Source organism: Thamnophis elegans, chromosome Z (genome assembly GCF_009769535.1).
Source record: "Thamnophis elegans isolate rThaEle1 chromosome Z, rThaEle1.pri, whole genome shotgun sequence".
NCBI classification, from domain to species: domain Eukaryota; kingdom Metazoa; phylum Chordata; class Lepidosauria; order Squamata; family Colubridae; genus Thamnophis; species Thamnophis elegans.
The window spans coordinates 126,397,994-126,417,928 of NC_045558.1; the positions used below are offsets into that span (position 1 = coordinate 126,397,994).

At 44.9% G+C, this 19,935-nt stretch overlaps 1 protein-coding gene across 2 annotated transcripts; it reads left to right on the top strand.

Annotated features, from left to right (window-relative positions):
- The first annotated feature begins 38 nt into the window (after positions 1-38).
- OSGEP (O-sialoglycoprotein endopeptidase) lies at positions 39-19,615 on the top strand. Of its 2 annotated transcripts, none has more exons than XM_032234707.1 (12): positions 39-138; positions 1,492-1,612; positions 3,299-3,418; positions 4,782-4,957; positions 8,090-8,185; positions 11,951-12,000; positions 13,706-13,784; positions 14,594-14,659; positions 15,330-15,420; positions 16,094-16,169; positions 18,242-18,340; positions 19,488-19,615. In XM_032234707.1, the coding sequence occupies exons 2-12, from the start codon at positions 1,498-1,500 to the stop codon at positions 19,525-19,527; spliced, it is 1,008 nt and encodes a 335-aa protein (XP_032090598.1). In that variant the 5' UTR covers positions 39-138; positions 1,492-1,497; the 3' UTR covers positions 19,528-19,615. The 2 variants fall into 2 exon arrangements, with proteins under 2 accessions (XP_032090598.1, XP_032090597.1); XM_032234706.1 differs by lacking the exon at positions 39-138 and adding an exon at positions 1,182-1,316.
- The last annotated feature ends 320 nt before the right edge of the window (positions 19,616-19,935 follow it).

Sequence of the window (19,935 nt, forward strand, 5' to 3'; positions counted from 1 at the left end):
GGGGCGGGGTTTAACCACCGGGTGACGTCAGGCGTCCTCCGTACCACTCACGGAACATTGTCTGCCAACCCACCCGAAGCACCCAACACCTTCGGTTCCCAATCGAACAACGCAGAGGGGATCGCGGCGAAGTAAAAGGTTTAAAACCGTAATATGGTCTCTGAAAATCCTACATACGGATATTTAATAAGTGTCTTTTTTTTTGTCTAAAAGAAAAATATCCTAGGTAGAGGAAGATGTAGGGTACTTCGGTATGGGGTTGGACTAGATGACCTTCTAGGTACCTTCCGACTCTGTTAAGTAGTAGGTTGGAATTGGCACCTTCTAATCAACAAAAGAAAAATCCCAAAGGCGGCTGGACTTCTTTGGTTTTTGCTTCTTTCCTTCCTTCCATTAAATCCTTCCATTCTCTGCCATTCGTTCAGAACCGAGGAAGCTTCCTGGATAAGAAGCGGAAAGTCTTCAAGCAAAAACCAGTTGCCTCTTGAAAAAAATAAGCACCTTTGGGACAACCATGATCTAGATCAGTGTTTCTCAACCTTGGCAACTTGAAGATGTCCGGACTTCAACTCCCAGAATTCCCCAGCCAGCATTCGCGAATGCTGGCTGGGGAATTCTGGGAGTTGAAGTCCGGACATCTTCAAGTTGCCAAGGTTGAGAAACACTGATCTAGATGACTGAGAACTTCCATAGAAAATAAAGGAGAATATCTGTCACTCAGAGTTGAAATAGGGTCTCCTTGGTGTTGTTGTTGTTGTTGTTGGTTTTTTTTTTGAGCTTCGGTCGTTTTCCTGAAGATGTTTCATTACTTAACTAGGTAACATCATCAGTTCTAGGTTGTTTTTATGAGGACATTCCATTACCTAACTACATATCATCCTCAATTCTAGGAAGGAATGGGGTTTACTCTCAATTTATATTCGACTGACAGGGTTGAGTCACTAGAATATAAATTGAGAGCAAACCCCACCTCTTAGTAGTACTGATGATGTTACCTAGGTTGGTTAGTAAAATGTCTACAAGAAATTAACCAAGCTGGGAAAGTACCAAAGACGCCTTACACTTTCTAATACTCACGTGGCAGCTGTCAAATGAAAACCACTTGTGTATGCTGTACACTGTTCAGGGCACATTTTCTACCTCTAGAAACCCTCCTCTTAGATTCTTAAGAAGAAGGAAAAGGGAGGGAGAGACAGACTCAGAGTTAACCCTTCCTTTTCCTTATAAGATACTTTTGTTGCACACGTGTTTTTCCTGCATGTGCTGAGAGCTTTTCAAAATAAGGTGGACCTGGGAAGCAGAGGAAAGAATCACAGGTAAGATGCAAAGGGCTCATTCTCACGAATCTTCTGTCCTTGTTAGCTAAGTGGCTGCCTTGTCTGTCCCAAGGAAATCATGCCTGGTGATCAGCTGGATCAGGGATCACTGCAGATTCCGAGGCTTCTGTTGGAAGAAATCAAATTTCACCTTTTTTTTTTTGTGGTGTTCCAGGAAAAGATGCCGGTCGTGATTGGCTTTGAGGGCAGCGCCAACAAGATTGGAATTGGCATAGTAAGGGATGGGGAAGTGCTGAGCAATCCGCGAAGGACGTATGTAACCCCTCCGGGACAAGGTAGGAATCTTCTGCTATTTCTCCATGAATGCTCTTCAGAACTCAGCCAGGCACTTTCTAGTTGCACTTCAACTCCCAGAATTCCTAGCCAGGGCGGTGCCAGGAAGGGATCCTGGGAGTTGAAGTCATTTTATTTTATTTATTTACTTACTTTTTTATTATTATAAAGTTTTTTATTAGTTAAACATGAAAAACATTGGACATAGTTTGGCATTTCTGGCATAAATGTTTCCATATAGTGATTAGATCTTACAACAATTACATTTTATATCCATTACATAGGTGTGTGTATTCAGTCACATTATCTGTCTGTCAATCCTTTCTTTTACATAATTACTAATCATACAAATACATATCCTATTCCTATCTATCACACATTCTTAGTACCATGTTCTCCGATTCTTAACTTGTCTATGTTACGTACTTGCACTTACTTACTTACTTACTTACTTATTTAGTCAAGCCTGTATTAGACAACATAAATATGTATAAACATGATTTTTGATACATGAAATGGATACGAATAAAAAGAAACATGGACAGGGATGGTAGCAGGGGTGGGTTTCAGGCGGTTTGCGGCGGTCCCCGCGAACCAGTTGGTCGGCGAACCCGGAAGTAAGTAACTTCCGGGAATGCCGAAGGGTCCACCCGCCCGCCCACGTTTCTTACCCGGTTTTGACGAGTTCTGCGCTTCCATGCATGCGCAGGATGCATACAGCGCCTGCGCGATCCTCCAGGAGCAGCTGGAGCATCGCACAGACGCTAGTACGCATGTGTGCACTGTGCGCGTGCACGAGGACACTGCTGGCCCCATTCCAACCGAACCGGTTGGAACGGGGCAAGAAACCCACCCCTGGATGGTAGGCACGTTGGTGCACTTATGCATGCCCCTTACGGACCTCTTAGGAATGGGGTGAGATTGACCGATAGTCTAATGTTAAAGTTTTGGAGGTTTGGGGAAGAAACCACAGAGTGCATTCCAGGCATTGACCACTCTGTTACTGAAGTCGTATTTTCTGCAATTGAGTTTGGAGCGGTTTACCTTGAGTTTGTCTCTATTGTGTGCTCGTGTATTGTTGTGATTGAAGTTGAAGCAGTCATTGACAGGATATTGAAGCGGACAATTTTATGTACTACGCTTAGGTCAGACAAAAGGCGGTGTAGTTCTAAATCATCTAAGCCCAAAATTTCAAGTCTGGTGGCATAAGGTATTCTTTGTGAGCAGAAGAGTGGAGGACTCTTCTTATAAAATATCTCTGGACTCACTCGATTATATTAATGTCCGATATGCAGTGCAGGTTCCAGACAGATGAGCTGTACTCAAGAATTGGTCTAGCAAATGTTTTGTATGCTCTGGTTAGCAGTACTACATTACCAGAGAAGAAGCTACGCAAGATTAGGTTAACAACTCTTAATGCCTTTTTGGCAATGTTATTACAGTGGGCTCTGGCACTTAGATCATTAGATATGATTACTCCAAGGCCCTTGACAGAGTGAGGGTCGTCTACAAGGTCATTGTATGTTGTACAATTGTACATTGTAGGATACCAGCCTACAAGAGCTGTGAGAGAATTGCTTGCTAAAAGAATTCAGCATTTTTCCTGGATTTAAAGACGTGGGGGGCAGATTAATTAATGTCTTTCCATGGTCACATAACTTTTTTTCCCATTTTGGTCCCACTCTTAGGTTTCCTTCCAGGTGACACGGCACGCCATCACCGTTCTTGTGTCCTTACTGTGTTGCGTGAAGCCCTGGAAGAAGCTGGATTGAAACCTCAGGACATTGACGCAGTGGCTTTCACCAAAGGTGAATCTTTTTTTTCTTAAAGGGAAGAAGACACGCGGCTTATTTAAGGCAGGAGGGTCTTCGACCTTGGAAACTTTTTAAGAGTTGTGGACTTCAACTCCCAGAATTTCCCCAGCCAAAGTCAATGGGCATGGCTGGCTGGGGAATTCTGGGAGTTGAAGTCCATAAGTCTTAAAGTCACCGAAGTTGGAGGCCTGTGCTTTTAAGGTATTCTGATTAAGAGTCCTTGAAGAATGTATAGCTGTACTCCATCCCCTTTTAACCTTCTTGTTGGTCTTCTTGTTGTCCATGCTGGCTAGACTTGCAAAAACTGTATTTCAGCAACATCTGAAGAACCACCAAGTTCTCTTACTATTGCTTTACTATTAATCTTCTCATCGTTCCTATCTCCTCCAACTGATGACTGCAGGACTGTAACTTTGTTGCTTGCATCCTTATGATTTATACTGATATTGATCATTTCCTATTTGCTTATTTGTACCCTTTGACTATCATTAAGGGTTGTAGCTTGTGATTCTTGATGGATGTATCTTATCTTTTTCATGTACACTGAGAGCATAGGCAAATTCCTTGTGTGTCCCAATCACACTTGGCCAATAAAGAATTATGTGCTGTTCTGTTCTATTCTATTCCATTCCATTCCAACTCCATTCCATTCATATTTTCCATTATATTATATTCTATTCCAATTCCATTCCATTCATCTATTCTATTCTATTCTATTCTATTTCATTCCAATTCAATTCCATTCATATTTTCTATTCTATTCTATTCTATTCTCCTAGATACTCTTCCTAATCAAAGCATGTTATAAATGCCCCAGATTGGTAGAATAAAATCAGTGAAAATACACACGCACACACACACACACACACACCACTTCTCCTTGCAACAGTTCATTCAGTGACAGTTCGAAATTACAACAGCACTGACAAAAGTGACATGACAATTTTTCACACTTATGACTGTTACAGCATCCCCACACTCAAGTGATTTACATTCGGATGCTTGACAATTGGTTCACATTTATGATGATTACAGTGCCTCAGGTTTATGTGATTCACCTTTTGTGACCTTCTGACAGGCAAAGTCGACGAGGAAGCCAGAGTCACTTAACAACGGTGTTACTAATTTAACAACTGCAGCGATTCGCTAAGCAAATGTGGCAAGAAAAGTTTGCAAAATGGGACAAAACTCACTTAACAAATTTCTCACTTAGCAACAATAAATTTTGGGCTCAATTATGGTCGTAAGTCAAGGAGTACCTGTACCTACCAAAACAATTAAATCAATGCAAAATAAAAATTTGAGAGCCATATATCAATGCTACATTGGACTTAATGCATATTTTTCATTCTTACAGGTCCGGGAATGGGTGCTCCACTAGTGACTGTGGCTGTTGTGGCCAGGACAGTGGCCCAGTTGTGGAGGAAGCCACTTCTGGGAGTGAACCATTGTGTGGGACATATTGAAATGGGGCGGCTTGTGACTGGTGCGAAGAACCCAACAGTGTTGTACGTCAGTGGTGGAAACACTCAGGTACTGAAGAAGAGATTTCTGGATTTGCATATTATGCTAAACCATGGTTTGACGTAAACCATAACATCCCTTTATCCCCCAAACCATGATTTACAGAGCAGCAGTTGAGTTCATGACCTACCAAAATAAAAACCAGGAAACGATACCATAGCTTAGAGCAGTGATAGCTAACCTTTTTCTCCTCATGTGCCAAAATCACATGCCCACTCCCATAACACAATGAGCCTCTCCCCCTGTGCTGCCCCAGCCCCCCATACATGCACGCGAGTTTCCCCATGCTCCCCTGTGAATGCACATGACCTCCCCCCCCTGCACCCTGTTTTGGGCCTGCCTGAAGCCCCTTTGGACCAAAAATGGGGTGTGGCGGGGCGCACTGCAACTCCCCTTTGCCCTCCCCCTTGTGCATGTGTGCGCGACACACACATACACCCGCCTGCACGGCAGAGACCTGAACTTCAGCTGGCTGGCAAGAGGCGTGCATACATGCGTGGTGGAGCTGAGCTGGCCAATGGCTTGCGTGCCCGCAGACAGGGCTCTGCGTGTAGCATGCATGCCATAGGTTCGCCATTGCGGGCTTAGAGGGAAGCATTGACTCCGCTTCAGACTCAATTCACTCACATTGCTAAATAATCTACAATTGGTTTGCTGGGGCCAGATTTCCGAGACATATCAGAAACAAAGCAACCAGTGTTATAGTTTAGTGCAAACAAGCTTGTACTCAATCCGGATAAGACCGAATGGCTGGTGTGTTTCCCTCCTACTAATTGGCCAAGTTTTCCATCTCTCAGGCTGGGGGGTCAAACAGTACGCCCCTCAGACAGAGTTCACAATTTGGGAGTCCTCCTGGACCCACAGCTGACTTTCGAACACCACCTGTCGGCTGTGACCAGGGGGCATTTGCCCAGGTTCGCCTGGTGCACCAGTTGCGTTCCTACCTGAACCGGGAGGCCCTCACAACAGTCACTCGTGCCCTTGTGACCTCTAGACTGGACTATTGCAACGTGCTCTACATGGGGCAGCCCTTGAAGAGCATTCGGAGACTTCAGCTTGTCCAGAATGCAGCCGCGCGAGCGATCGTGGGTGCACCTCGGTACACCCACGTTACACCTATCCTCCGCGAGCTGCACTGGCTGCCTATTGGTCTTCGGATACGCTTCAAGGCACTAGTCGTCACTTATAAAGCCCTTCATGGTATTGGACCTGGGTACTTGAGAGACCGCCTGCTGCCAATTACCTCCAATAGACCGATCAGATCCCACAGATTAGGCCTCCTCCGAATTCCATCCGCCGGCCAATGCCGACTGGCAACTACCCGGAGGAGAGCCTTCTCTATGGCTGCTCCGACCCTCTGGAATGAGCTCCCCGTGGAGATTCGAACCCTCACCACCCTCCAGGCCTTCCGCAAAGCCCTTAAAACCTGGCTGTTCCGACAGGCCTGGGGCTAAAGAGCTTTTGCCCCCCTCCTCGAATGGTATGGTTGTTGTGTGTTTTAATTGTGTATTGTTATGTTCGTCTTTTTATCCCCCTGTCTGTACCCCCTTCCCTGACTGAATTGTGAGCCGCCCTGAGTCCCCTTCGGGGAAAAGGGCAGCATATAAATGTAATAAATCCAAATCCAATCCAATCCAAATAAGCACTTCTGATCATTAAATTCCTTGGTGCAGAAGTCCAGCACTGTCAAAGAACTTGGTGTGAGAAGGTAATAGTGTTCTTGAAACTATGGGAGACACGTAGATGGCTTTTATCCGGTCAATCACATCTGGTCAGAGCCATCATTACTTTCCAGGGCTCATCAGTAAAGCAGAGAGTCCAAGTTGGACTTCCTTTGCATTCAACTGGGTCTTCTGGAACTCTATTCCCTTTGAAGTCCAAATGGGACTTGACATTTGTTCTGACCCAGCCTTTGCAGAAGCAAGAAACAGACTCCTCGCAAAGAAAAACCCTTCTTTATTTACCTCTTGTGAATTAATTGCATTCACCCAAGTCCAGACAAGGAGTTAACTGCAGCAGCAGATCTTGTCAGTTCATCAATTGCAAGGCGATGAGCTCCCAGCCTACAGGCTGGAAATTAAGTTCTGGCAAGGCAGTCTTTGTTGCACGGAACACAGTGAGCAAAATCTCTAGAAATGCGAACTGTTGTCTCCTACGACCACTACTCTCCTTTCCTTCTATTTCTTCCCTGACCAGGGAGGGGCCATTCAGCGTCCATGTTTGCTTTGCTTCCCAAATCAACTCTTTTGTCCTCTGTTGTTCACCTCTCCTATCTGGTCTCTGCCTACGTGCATCTGGAACAGGCCCCAGTTGTTCTTCCTCCTAACTCATCTCAGCCGCTGCCTCTCCGGTGGCTGGCAAATGCCGGGTGGCCATGGCTCTATCTCTGTGTCTGACGCTGAGCATCCATCCGAGCCTTCCCCAGACTCCAGAACTGGCCCAAGTTCTTTCCCAACCTCCTCATCATTCAAGTCTGCCGCCAGCTCTAGTGGCAGCTGGTGGGCCACAACAACATTGTCTTTTCAGAAATCCTTAAAAGATCTGGCTACTCCAGCAGGCTTAGAACTCCACTTGCTGATTTACATTTTAGGTAAAGGTAAAAGCTCCCCTCGCACATATGTGCTAGTCGTTCCTGACTTTAGGGGGCGTTGCTCATCTCCGTTTCAAAGCCAAAGACCCAGCGCTGTCCGAAGACGTCTCCGTGGTCATGTGGCCGGCACTGAATGCTGTTTCCACCAAAGGTGGTTCCTATTTTTCTACTTGCATTTTAACATGCTTTCGAATGGCTAGGTTGGCAGAAGCTGGGACAAGTAACAGGAGCTTACTCCATTACACAGCGCTAGGGATTCGAACCGCCAAACTTTCTGATCGGCAAGCTGAGCGTCTTAGCCACTGAGCCACCGCATCCTTCGATTGACATTTTATAATGCACAACTCATTTTGTGCATTCCCCAGAGATAGGCCTCACCAAACATGTTGCTATTTTGCTTGGTTTCTCTTGCCTTGTAATTGTTTTGAACCCAGTGATTTCCATTTAAGAAAGTGAGGAAAAGAATTTTGGTTGACCCACGTGGAATCCCGGGAACATCGAGATGTAAGTAAAGGGGGTTATAACCGTGTCCGTGTCTTCCTCCCATCCAGGTCATTGCCTACTCTGAACATCGCTATCGTATATTTGGGGAAACTATAGACATTGCTGTGGGAAACTGTCTGGACCGCTTCGCTCGAGTGTTGAAGGTCAGAACAGCTGAACATAACGTAGATGAGAATGCAAGTTGACTTCATTAGATCGCATGTGAATGCCAGGAGACTTCTTTCTGAGCACACACATTTGAAAAAGGTTCAGTAGGGCTGTGTGGTGCATCAGAGACCTTTCGAGGCCAAGGAAACAACTAGGACAGGGGTGTCAAACTCGATTTCATTGAGGGCTGCATCAGGGTTGTGTTTGACCTTGCGGGGGGGGAGTATGTGTCCAGGTGGGTGTGGCCAAGCTGGGTAAGCCAGTTCAACCTCATTTGTGTCGGGGGCACCCCTTGTGGCCTGGGGGGGGGGGAGAAGACTCTCTCTGTGTGTGTGTGTGTCCACTTTTGCTATTAGTTTGTTTTGCTACCACTCCACCAGTGAAAACAGAGCTTGTGGGGAAGCCTGGGCTCCGTTTTCGACTGTGACAGCGTCCTGCCAGTGAAAAGGGGCATCATGCGCGGCTCTCCTGAGCTCTGTTTTTGCTGGCAGAGGCACCACGGGCTGGTCCTTTGCTGTTCCAGAGTGGCCCCACCAAATCTAAGCATTTGATACCCCTGAACTATAGAGTCTGTTTCCTCCCTGGTTATTTCATGACGTTGCAGATGGAACTGCATCGGTGCTGGTGGGGGGGCAGAGATCGTCCCCGAGGCCCCTAACTTATGGGGTGCCGCAGGGTTCGGTCTTATCCCCCCTACTATTCAACATATACATGAAACCGCTGGGCGAGATCATTCGGAGGCACGGGATAAAGTACCATCAATACGCGGACGATACACAGTTGTATCTGTCCGCCCCGTGCCAACTCAATGAAGCGGTGGACGTGATGAACCGGGGCCTTGAGGCTGTTAAAGACTGGATGAGAGCTAACAAACTGGTACTCAACCCGGAAAAGACCGAATGGCTGTTGTGTTTTCCTCCCAACAATTTGGCTAATGTTCCATCAATCAGGCTGGGGGGGCAAAATTTATACCCCTCAGACAGGGTCCGCAACTTGGGAGTCCTCCTGGACCCACAGCTGAGTTTCGACCATCACTTGTCAGCTGTGACCAGGGGGGCATTTGCCCAGGTTCGCCTGGTGCGCCAGTTGCAGCCCTACCTGAACCGGGAGGCCCTCACAACAGTCACTCGAGCCCTTGTGATCTCTAGGCTGGAATACTGCAATGTGCTCTACATGGGGCTGCCCTTGAAGAGCATCCGGCGACTTCAGCTAGTCCAGAATGCGGCCGCGCGAGTGATCGTGGGCGCACCACGGTTTGCCCACATAACACCGATCCTCCGTGAGCTGCGCTGGCTACCTGTTGATCTCCGGGTGCACTTCAAGGTCCTACTTACCATCCACAAAGCGCTCCATGGTAGTGGATCTGGCTATTTGAGAGACCGCCTTCTGCCAATTACTTCCCTGCGTCCCATCAGATCGCACAGGGTAGGCCTCCTCCGAATTCCATCCGCCAGTCAGTGCCGACTGGCGACTACGCAGAGGAGAGCCTTCTCAGTTGCAGCTCCGACGCTATGGAACAATCTCCCCGTGGAGATCTGCACCCTCACCACCGTCTAGGCCTTCCGCACGGCCCTCAAGATCTGGCTATCCCGTCAGGCCTGGGGATAGGACTTTACTCTCTCCCCGCCCGAATGCTGAGTGAATGTTGTGCTTTTATTGTTAATTATTTTTTTATTCACATTTTCTTTTATGTCTTGTCTTGCACTCCCCTCCCTCATTATTGTAAGTCGCCCTGAGTCCCCTCAGGGAAAAGGGTGGCCTATAAGTGTTCAATAAAACTCATTAAAAAAAAAACTGGAGGAACATAACCTGATACATCTCTATGGAAATTCTCAGTCATCCAGGTCATGGTTGTCTCAAAATGTGTTTTTCAAAAAGGCTCCTGGACTTCGTTTTCTCCTTTAGGGAAATGTTTCGCTTCTCATCCAAGGAACTTCTTCAGCTCTGGCAAGATAGTGGGGAATGGAAGGATTTTTCAGGGGGGAAAAAATTGTAGACTAAAGAACCATTTGTATTACTCAGGTGACCCTGAGGACACAGATAAACCTCCAAGTGCTTCAATGACCCTCTAAAATGATGCAAATGACCAGCTGTCTGCACGGAGTATAAATCCTTCCATTCCCCACTATCCTGAAGAAGCTTCTTGGATGAGAAGCTAAACGTCTTCAAAGAAAAAAATAAGAAAGTCCAGTTGCCTCCTGAAAAAAGCACCTTTGGGACATCTCCAAGCAAGAAATGTTGATCAGAGGAGCTAGAACCCAAAGTCTGACAACAAGTTGGGCTATTCTAATAATTCACAGTTTGGTCTCTGAATATACATGGGAGAGTAACTTCATGTGCAAGAAGGTGTCAGTCAAAACAGTATTACAGATAGTTTTTTTTTTATTTAAAATAATCTTTGCTTTCTTTTGGTACAGTCATTCTACTTCTACAGATCCTTATATTTTTTATTATTTTCTTCAATTTTTTTCTCTTCTTTTCTTCTGCCTCCAGCAGAGGTGAAATACTACCGGTTTGCAAACTGGTAGTAAAAAATACTTTAAAAAAGTTTTTAAAAGTTCCGATGATCAGCTGTGCTGTGCGATCTTGGGAACCTTTTTTCTTCTTCTTTACTTTAAATGCTTTAAAAAGTTTTTGGTTTTTTTGTTCTGGAGAATAGATAAAATACAAACCCGAAATCTTTCTACTGGGAATAATCAAAGGGAAATATACAAAGAAAATTAAGTACATATTAAGACATTTGCTAATTACAGCTAGAATAGCATTTGTCCAATGCTGGAAACAAAATAATACCCCCCTTGGACAAATTAGTGATAAAAAAAAACTTTGGATTGTGCAGAGATGGACAAATTAACACTGAAATTAAAAGATAAAGAAGAGTCGGAATATTATGAAATTTGGAACAATTGATATAAATGGCTGCAAAACAAGAATAAAATTAATTAAGCCAAAAAACAATACATATAAATATATATAGAACTGTGTGTAAAGGTGTGTAAATATAGAAGTGAAATATTATATATATGTACAGGTATGATGACATAACAATGTTGATGTGATGACTGTAATATGTTCTAGAAGGGAAAAAATAATAATAAAAAATCTGCTAAAAAAAGTTTTTTTTAAAGTTGGCCACACCCACCCAGTCAAATGACTCCCACCAAGCCATGACAGAATCGTTAGGGAAAATTATTGAATTTCACCACTGGTCTCTAGGTACTGCAATGTCTATTATCCACGGCAGAGGTGGGTTCCTGTCAATTCACACCAGTTCGGTAAAACCGGTTCGTCAAATCTACCGAACCGGTTAGAAGAGGTTCCACCAGTGGACCCGGAAAGCAGGCCACACCTATAGAAGAGGTTCCAATTTTTTTTGAAACCCACCACACACACACACACACACACACACACACACACACACACTCACAGAGAAAGAGAAAGAAATAAAGAAAAAAGAAAGAAAAAGTGAGAGAGAGATGAAAGAAAAAAAGGAAAAAGGGACAGAGAGACAAAAGGAAGGAAAGAGAGAGAGAGAGAAAAGACATGGCCGGCAAGCCACTCCCACCAGGTCACATGGCCGGCAAGCCACTCCCACAAAAGAGGCCACACCCACAGAGTAGGTTCGAAAAAATTTTGAAACCCACCACTGATCCATGGACATCGTCTCTTTCCTATTGATGATTGCTGAGTCAGGTTATTGACGATTGTCAAGTATTATTAGTATGGGGAAATCTGATTCTTTTATTTCCTTCTTGTCTTAGATCTCAAATGATCCCAGTCCTGGCTACAACATCGAACAGATGGCCAAGAAGTAAGCCATAACGGGGGGGGGGGGAGAGATCCCCCACACAATAGTTTACTTTGCTCTGCTAAATGTATTTAAGAGGTACCAGATGTGAGTTCCATCTCCTCAGTTTGGACCAAAGTTAAATAATTTTGACAAATACACAAAATCATTCAGGAAGGATCTCAGACGGTCATAGGAAAAAGTTAGCAAGATCCAGCTCTTTCCCATGCGTGTATTTAGTAGATTATGTTGATGTTATCCATTTATAGCAATAGCAGTAGACTTATATACCGCTTCATAGGCCTTTCAGGCCTCTCTAAGCGGTTTACAGAGAGTCAGCATATTGCCCCCAACAATCTGGGTCCTCATTTTTACCCACCTCGGAAGGATGGAAGGCTGAGTCAACCCTGAGCCGGTGAGATTTGAACCGCTGACCTGCTGATCTAGCAGTAGCCTGCAGTGCTGCATTTAACCACTGCGCCACCTTGGCTCATTTAATTGCACCTGACTCCTGGCGGTTCTACGGGCCAGTTCTTTCCATATCTTCCAGCCTTCCACTACTTCTCTGAGTTGCTTTATGTTCTCGACAGTGTCAGCTTTGATGGTTTCCAGCTTCCAAGTTCTTTAGTGGCCTGATTTCCTTTTACTGCTAACTCTCCCTAACATAATTGCTTTTTCCAGTGACTTCCCCCCCATGACAGAGCCAAAGTAAGCCAGATTCAGTTTTGTGACTGTATTTTGTAGAAGTTTATAGAAAGAAGTTTGCCTTCGTTCATGACTAGAAGTTTACCTTCACTGGCTTCTTCTGAATCAACAAATGATGAAACCATATATGATCATCATATACTGTATTTTTCGGACTATAAGATGTACTGGAGTATAAGACACATCAAAATTTTGAAGAGATAAATTTTTTTTTAAAGTTTTTGCACTCTGCAGGACTCCCAGGCCCTCTGAACGCCTCATTTTTGTGAAAAACGGGGCATGCAGAGAGTTTGAGAGGCCTGCAAAGTGCTCCGGGGGGCAAAAACGAGCAAAAAAACAACCTGTTTTTCGCGTAAATGGGCCCGTTTTTTGCAAAAAACCCAGCATGCATAGGCTTTGGGAGGCTTGTAGCGTGTTCCTGGAGGAGGGGGGGAAATGAGCAAAAAAACCTCATTTTTTGCTCACTTTTGCCCTCCCCAGCCCCCAGGAGCACTTTGCAGGCCTCTCAAATCCTCCTGTTTTTGTGAAGGGAGCAGGGTTTTTGGGAGGCCAAAAATGCTGCATTCAGTCTTAAGAACCACCCAACTTTTCAACCTTTTTTTTTTTTAGGGAAAAAGGTGCATCATGCTCCGAAAAATACAGTATTTTACTAAGTCAAGCAAAAGGTATTGGTTGCAGTTCCTTGTTCTGCTGTATGATGCAAAGATAAACCTGTAGGTTGATGGCATTTAAAGAGTAGGTGATGATCCTTCTCTCATCTTCTGAAATATAGAAGCTTGGCGCATTGCTCTGTTTCTGGGGGTGGGGGTTGCAGCATGGGGATTATTTTGATTCTCCAGGTCTGTGTTTCTCATCCTTAGTAACTTTTAAGTTCTGTGGAGTTCATGGTGCCTGGGGAATTCTGGGAGTTGAAGTCCACACAGCTTAAAGTTTGCTAAGATTGAGAAATAATGCTCTGCAGACACCGTATCTTAGATTATAGCTCCATACAGGAGAGTCAATGCTTCGTTTTTTTCCTCTACAGGGGTCAAAAGTTAGTTGAGCTCCCCTATACCGTGAAAGGCATGGACGTGTCCTTCTCTGGGATTCTGTCCCACATAGAGGTACGTAGGATTGAAATCCCACAAAGCAGCAGCTGGATAGCAATAGCAGTTAGACTTATATACCGCTTCATAGGGCTTTCAGCCCTCTCTAAGCGGTTTACAGAGTCAGCATATCGCCCCCAAAGTCTGGGTCCTCATTTCACCCACCTCGGAAGGATGGAAGGCTGAGTCAACTCTGAGCCGGTGAGATTTGAACAGCCGAACTGCAGAACTGCAGTCAGCTGAAGTAGCCTGCAGTGCTGCATTTAACCACTGTGCCACCTCGGATACAGAGAATGAGATTAGGAATATATTAGAATGTGCAGAAATGAACAGATTGATTTGGCTATCAAAGAGAAAGAACAAACCGATTATTATACAATCTGGGAAAAAAATTTTTAACCAATGGTTAGAGAATAGACATAAGAATTAATAGTAAAAAAAGTTATCTAAAGTATGCAAAATTTATTAATTTTCTTAATACATTAGGAAAGTTGAAATAAGATTATTTCAGCTGCAGTTTCACCTAGTGTCCACTTAATAGCCAAGTTGCTGGTCGTAATCGTGGTTGAATGTCTTTGGAGATTCTCAATCATCCAGGTCATGGTTGTCCCAAAGGTGCTTTTGGTTTTTCTTTGAAGACATTTTGCTTCCTATCCAAGAAGCTTCTTCAGCTCTGAAGAAGCTTCTTGGATGAGAAGTGAAATATCTTCAAAAAAAAACCTCAGAAAGTCTAGTTGCCTCTTGAAAAAACACCTTTGGGCTAATCGTGGTTGCTAAATGAGGACTATCTGAAATAGATTCCAAGGATTCATGCTGTTCTCTTGCAGGATGTGGCTCACAGAATGCTGTCTGCAGGAGAATGCACTCCAGAGGACCTCTGCTTCTCTCTACAGGTAATTCAGATCTGGATCAAAGATTTTGTGGAGCAGAAGTCGCCAACTTTGGCAACTTTTTAGACTTGTGGACTTCAACTCCCAGAATTCCCCAGCCAGCATCCATGCACTATATCGCACAGTGACAGCAATCCTGGTTGCTGTTCTAACCCCAGGACCATGTTAGAGGGAGGATAGAAGGACAGAAGGAAAAGCCAACACCAAGGCAATGATTGGATAAGAGGGGATTGAGCCAGGGCTAAGAAAGTAACTTGAGAAAACAGTTCAGACAAGCCCTTCCTTATTTCATACAAAATAAGGTGAAAAGAGTCATTCTGTTATTAGCTGTTACACTGAAAGTTGTACTAGTCTACAAGGCATTTGTTTCCTTATAGGGCTGACAGATTGGGCCCCAGGATAGGAGGAAGGGGCCCATACGTTTCTAGAAAAGATCTACTATTCTAGAAATGCACTTCTTTACCTCAGAATTTACCTCAGAAAAGTACTTCTTTACCTCAGAATTTACCTCAGAAAAGTACTTCTTTCCCTCAGAAAAGTACTTTTTACCTCAGAGTGTAAATCTATCTATCTATTTATATTGCATGCATAGATAAAGGAGGATGGGCATCCATAGTTGAAAACTAAACAAAAAGCTTCTGAACTGATCCCATAATTTCTCCTTCTTCACCAGGAGACCCTCTTTGCAATGCTGGTAGAAATCACTGAACGAGCCATGGCGCACACCAGTTCCAGCGAGGCCTTAATTGTGGGCGGCGTTGGCTGTAGGTGATTTGGATGGATGTTGGGGTGAACTAATGTCCCTGGAGACTAGATGGGGAAGTTGAGAAATACAGAGTCCTCAGTTTATAAACATTTGTTTAAGGACCATTAGTAGTAAACTGGAAAAAAAATGACTTATGACCGTTTTTCACATAGCCATTGCCACATGGTCATGTGATCAAAATTTGGATGCTTGGCAACTGGACCATATCTATGACAGTTGCAGTGTCCACCAGATTAAAATAGTCAAAATGGAAAAGCAGTCAAGATGGAGAAAACTTATGAAGGACGGTTGCAGAAATTGGGTATGTCTAGTCTAATGAAAAGAAGGACTAGGGGTGACATCATAGCAGAGTTCCAATATTTGAAGGCCTGCCACAAAGATGTACCTAATCTCCAAAGTCAGGACAGAATAGAATAACAGAGTTGGAAGGGACCTTGTAGGTCATCTAGTCCAACCCCCTGCCCAAGAAGGAGACCCTACACCGTTTCTGACAAGACGGCACTCAGTCTCTTCTTTTAAGCTTACAGTGATGAAACTCCCACAACCTCTGAAGAACATGAAGCAACAGATATTAAAATAGTCAAGATGGAGAAACATTGGTCTATTAGATGCGGTGCTTGTTGCCTTTCAATTGTTTTTTTCCCCCAGAGAGACTGATCCTTTCTTTGCAGGTAACGAGCGACTTCAAGAGATGATGGGCATCATGTGCAAAGAGAGAGGCGCTAAACTCTTTGCAACTGATGAAAGGTAAGAACCCCTCCCCCTCCATCTTCTTCCAAAGATCCTCCTAGGCTTAGCTTTCAGGCATCTGTTAGAGCACGGGAGTCAAACTTGTTGCACTCATGTGACATATCATGATGGTTTTTCCCTTCGGGAAGCTGGGGTGGGTGTGGCCTGCACGTGATGCATCTGACTACGAGCTGGCCACGAGTTTTCACGTCCCTAGTTAGAGGCTGGGTATCACTATTTGCTTTAGAGCCTTAATGGTGTTTATTAGCAGCAAACGCATCTAGACAAAACTCTATAAGACCACACTTAGAATACTGCCTTCAGTTTTGGCCACCCTATTATAAACAAGATATTGAGACTCTGGAAAGAGTGGAGAGAAGGGCAACAAAGATGATTAGGGGAATGGAGCCTAAAACATACAAAGAACGGTTGAAGGAATTGGGTATGGCTAGTCTGGCGAAAAGGAATAGGTGTGACATGATAGCAGCAAAGGTGGTATTCAATCGGTTCGGACCGGTTCTGGAGAACCGGTAGCAGGAAACTTTGAGTAGTTTGGAGAACCGGCAAATATCACTTCTGGCTGCCCTCACTCACCCCTCCCCTTCCAGTAGTCCCTAGCTTGGCTCCCAGGTAAGTGCAGGGAGGCCCACTAGGCCCAAAACAGGTAAAGGGTGTGTTTGGTGCGCCTCCCCCCCCCGTGCCCCATTTTTGCTCCCTTGGGTTGCAAGGAGGCCCACTAGACCCAAAATTCGGTGTGGTGTGTGTGTGTGTACGGTGTGCCCCCCCTGGGCTATTTTTGGTCTGAGGGGGCTGCAGGGAGGCCCACCAGGCCCAAAACAGGGCATGAGGTGTGTGGCATACACACCCAAGCCCATTTTTGCTCCCAGGAGGTCTAACCTGTAAGGTTGGGGCACCCAATCTATTTGCTGCCTCCCCTCTTCCCAGCTAATCGGCATGGTCAGTCTATTGCTGCCTCCCAGCTGATCGGCTGGGTCTTCTTTTGTTGCCCTGCACAGGAGAATAGACCTGGAAAGCAGTTAGTAGGATGGGGAGGGAATTGAGATTTTGCAGTATCCTTTCCCTGGAGTCGGGAGGGAATGGGGATTTTGCAGTATCTTTCCTCAGGAGTGGGGTAAGAATGGGGATTTTGCAGTATCTTTCCTCAGGAAGGGGGTGAGAATGGGGATTTTACAGTGACCTTCCCCTGGAGTCGGGAGGGAATGGGGATTTTGTAGTATCTTTCCCCAGGAGGGGGGTGAGAATGGGGATTTTGCAGTAACCTTCCCCTGGAGTCGGGAGGGAATGGGGATTTTGCAGTATCTTTCCTCAGGAGGCGGGTGAGAATGGGGATTTTGCAGTAACCTTCCCCTGGAGTCGGGAGGGAATGGAGATTTTGCAGTATCTTTCCTCAGGAGGGGGGGTGAGAATGGGGATTTTGCAGTAACCTTCCCCTGGAGTCGGGAGGCAATGGAGATTTTGCAGTATCTTTCCTCAGGAGGCGGGTGAGAATGGGGATTTTGCAGTAACCTTCCCCTGGAGTTGGGAGGGAATGGAGATTTTGCAGTATCTTTCCTCAGGAGGGGGGTGAGAATGGGGATTTTGCAGTAACCTTCCCCTGGAGTCGGGAGGGAATGGGGATTTTGCAGTATCTTTTCTCAGGAAGGGGGGTGAGAATGGGGATTTTGCAGTGACCTTCCCCTGGAGTTGGGAGGGAATGGGGATTTTGTAGTATCTTTCCCCAGGAGGGGAGTGAGAATGGGGATTTTGCAGTAACCTTCCCCTGGAGTCGGGAGGGAATGGGGATTTTGCAGTATCTTTCCTCAGGAGGCAGGTGAGAATGGGGATTTTGCAGTAACCTTCCCCTGGAGTCGGGAGGGAATGGAGATTTTGCAGAATCTTTCCTCAGGAGGGGGGTGAGAATGAGGATTTTGCAGTAACCTTCCCCAGGAGTGTGGAATCACACCATGTTGTTGTGGAACTTCCTTGAGTTTATAGCTGTTGCAAGAGACCAAAAGTGAGCCTGAGCTCAGAAAGGCTCTCTCTCTCTTTTTTTAAAAAATTCTGATTTCTCATGACTGTTTTGTACCCAGGTTTTGCATTGACAATGGTGCCATGATCGCACAAGCTGGTTGGGAAATGTTTCAGTCCGGCCAAATCACAGCGCTTGAAGATTCGTGGATTACGCAAAGGTGATTGTCCTTGTTTGCAATACAGGGGGTAGAAAGAATTGTGAAGGTGAAATGGAACACATAAGTACCGAGGCATTTAATTAATTTAGTTCCTTGTGAAATCAGAAACCTTTGAAGCTGTGGCTTTATTTGGTCTTTATAACTACACCTTTTTAAAACTTCCTGCAATTGTGCACCTCTAAATACAGATAGTCCTTGAGTTACAGCCTCAATTGAACTGACAATTTATGTTATTGAGAAATTTGTTCAGCAAGTTTTGTCCCATTTTACCAACTTTTCTTGCCACATCTCTTAAATGAATCACTGCAATTGTTGAATTAGTAACATGGTTGTTAAGTGAATCCTGTTTCCCCATTGACTTTGCTTCGTCAGAGCTCACAAAACAGGATCACGTGACCCAGGGACTTTGCAACCGTTATAAATATGAACCAGCTGTCAAATATCTGAATGTAAATCATGTAACCATAGGATGCTGAAATGGTCATAAGTGTGAAAAATTGTTGTTTTTTTTCCAGTGCCATAACTTTGAACAGTTACTAAATGAACTGTTACAAGTCAAGAACTATCTGTACATAACCAGAAAATGCACTGACTCTAATTAAACAAACAGCTCCCTACATTTAACATTTAATTAACAGCCATCTGAGCGACGTGGTGGCTCAGTGGCTAAGACGCTGAGCTTGTCAATCAGAAAGGTCAGCAGTTCAGTGGTTCAAATCCCTAGCGCCGCGTAACAGAGTGAGCTTCTGCCAACCTAGCAGTTCGAAAGCATGTAAAAATGCAAGTAGAAAATATAGGAACCACCTTTGGTGGGAAGGTAACAGCGTTCCGTGCGCCTTCGGCGTTTAAGTCATGCCAGCCACATGACCATGGAGATGTCTTCAGACAGCGCTGGCTCTTCGGCTTTGAAATGGAGATGAGCAACGCCCCCTAGTGTTGGTAATGTCTAGCACATATGTGTGAGGGAACCTTTACCTTTACCTCACAGCCTGATTATGGGTGCCACTTAGTACCACTTCCCATCCCCTCAATTTTTAAAGACCTGTTAAAGCTACATTTGATATGTGTTTACTCTGAGGTAAAATTCCATCCTCAGAGGAATGGATGCCCTCATCAAACATTTGTTGTGCTGTTTCATTCTTTCCAGGTATCGTACAGATGAAGTGGAGGTAACGTGGCGAGACTAAGGATTTCTCTTTGCCTAAAAATCTTCCCCAGTTTGGAAGCCATGAAGTGAATGCAGCTGGAAGGCTCAGTAGATATGCATTTAAACACACACACTTGCCTTTTTGGCCTAAAATAAATGATTTGATTTTGTAGAAAGGGTGTCTGTGCTGGGTCTTTAGGGATGAAAAGTGGGCTTTTGAGAAAAAAACAAAGGGGCCCTTTCGAGCAACGCAGCACATGCAGGAGCTGAGGCAATTCACTAGTTTTGCTTGTGGGTCTTCATAATCTACTGATTTCAATTTTTTTTTCCTGCGAAAACCACCTTGTCTTCTTTTTGCTCGTCTGTGTGGACAGAACCTTCCATCTCAGCCATAATTGTGTGGGTCATGGGCTCAACTGACTGCTGACACTGAAATATTTGGGTTTCT

Bases quoted from the DNA above. Each gene is read 5' to 3' on its own strand.
- OSGEP (XM_032234707.1), top strand. From the start codon at position 1,498: ATGCCGGTCGTGATTGGCTTTGAGGGCAGCGCCAACAAGATTGGAATT. The intron at 4,958-8,089 runs GTACTGAAGAAG...CCTCCCATCCAG, and splicing joins TCAGTGGTGGAAACACTCAG to GTCATTGCCTACTCTGAACA. The intron at 8,186-11,950 runs GTCAGAACAGCT...TTCTTGTCTTAG, and splicing joins GCTTCGCTCGAGTGTTGAAG to ATCTCAAATGATCCCAGTCC.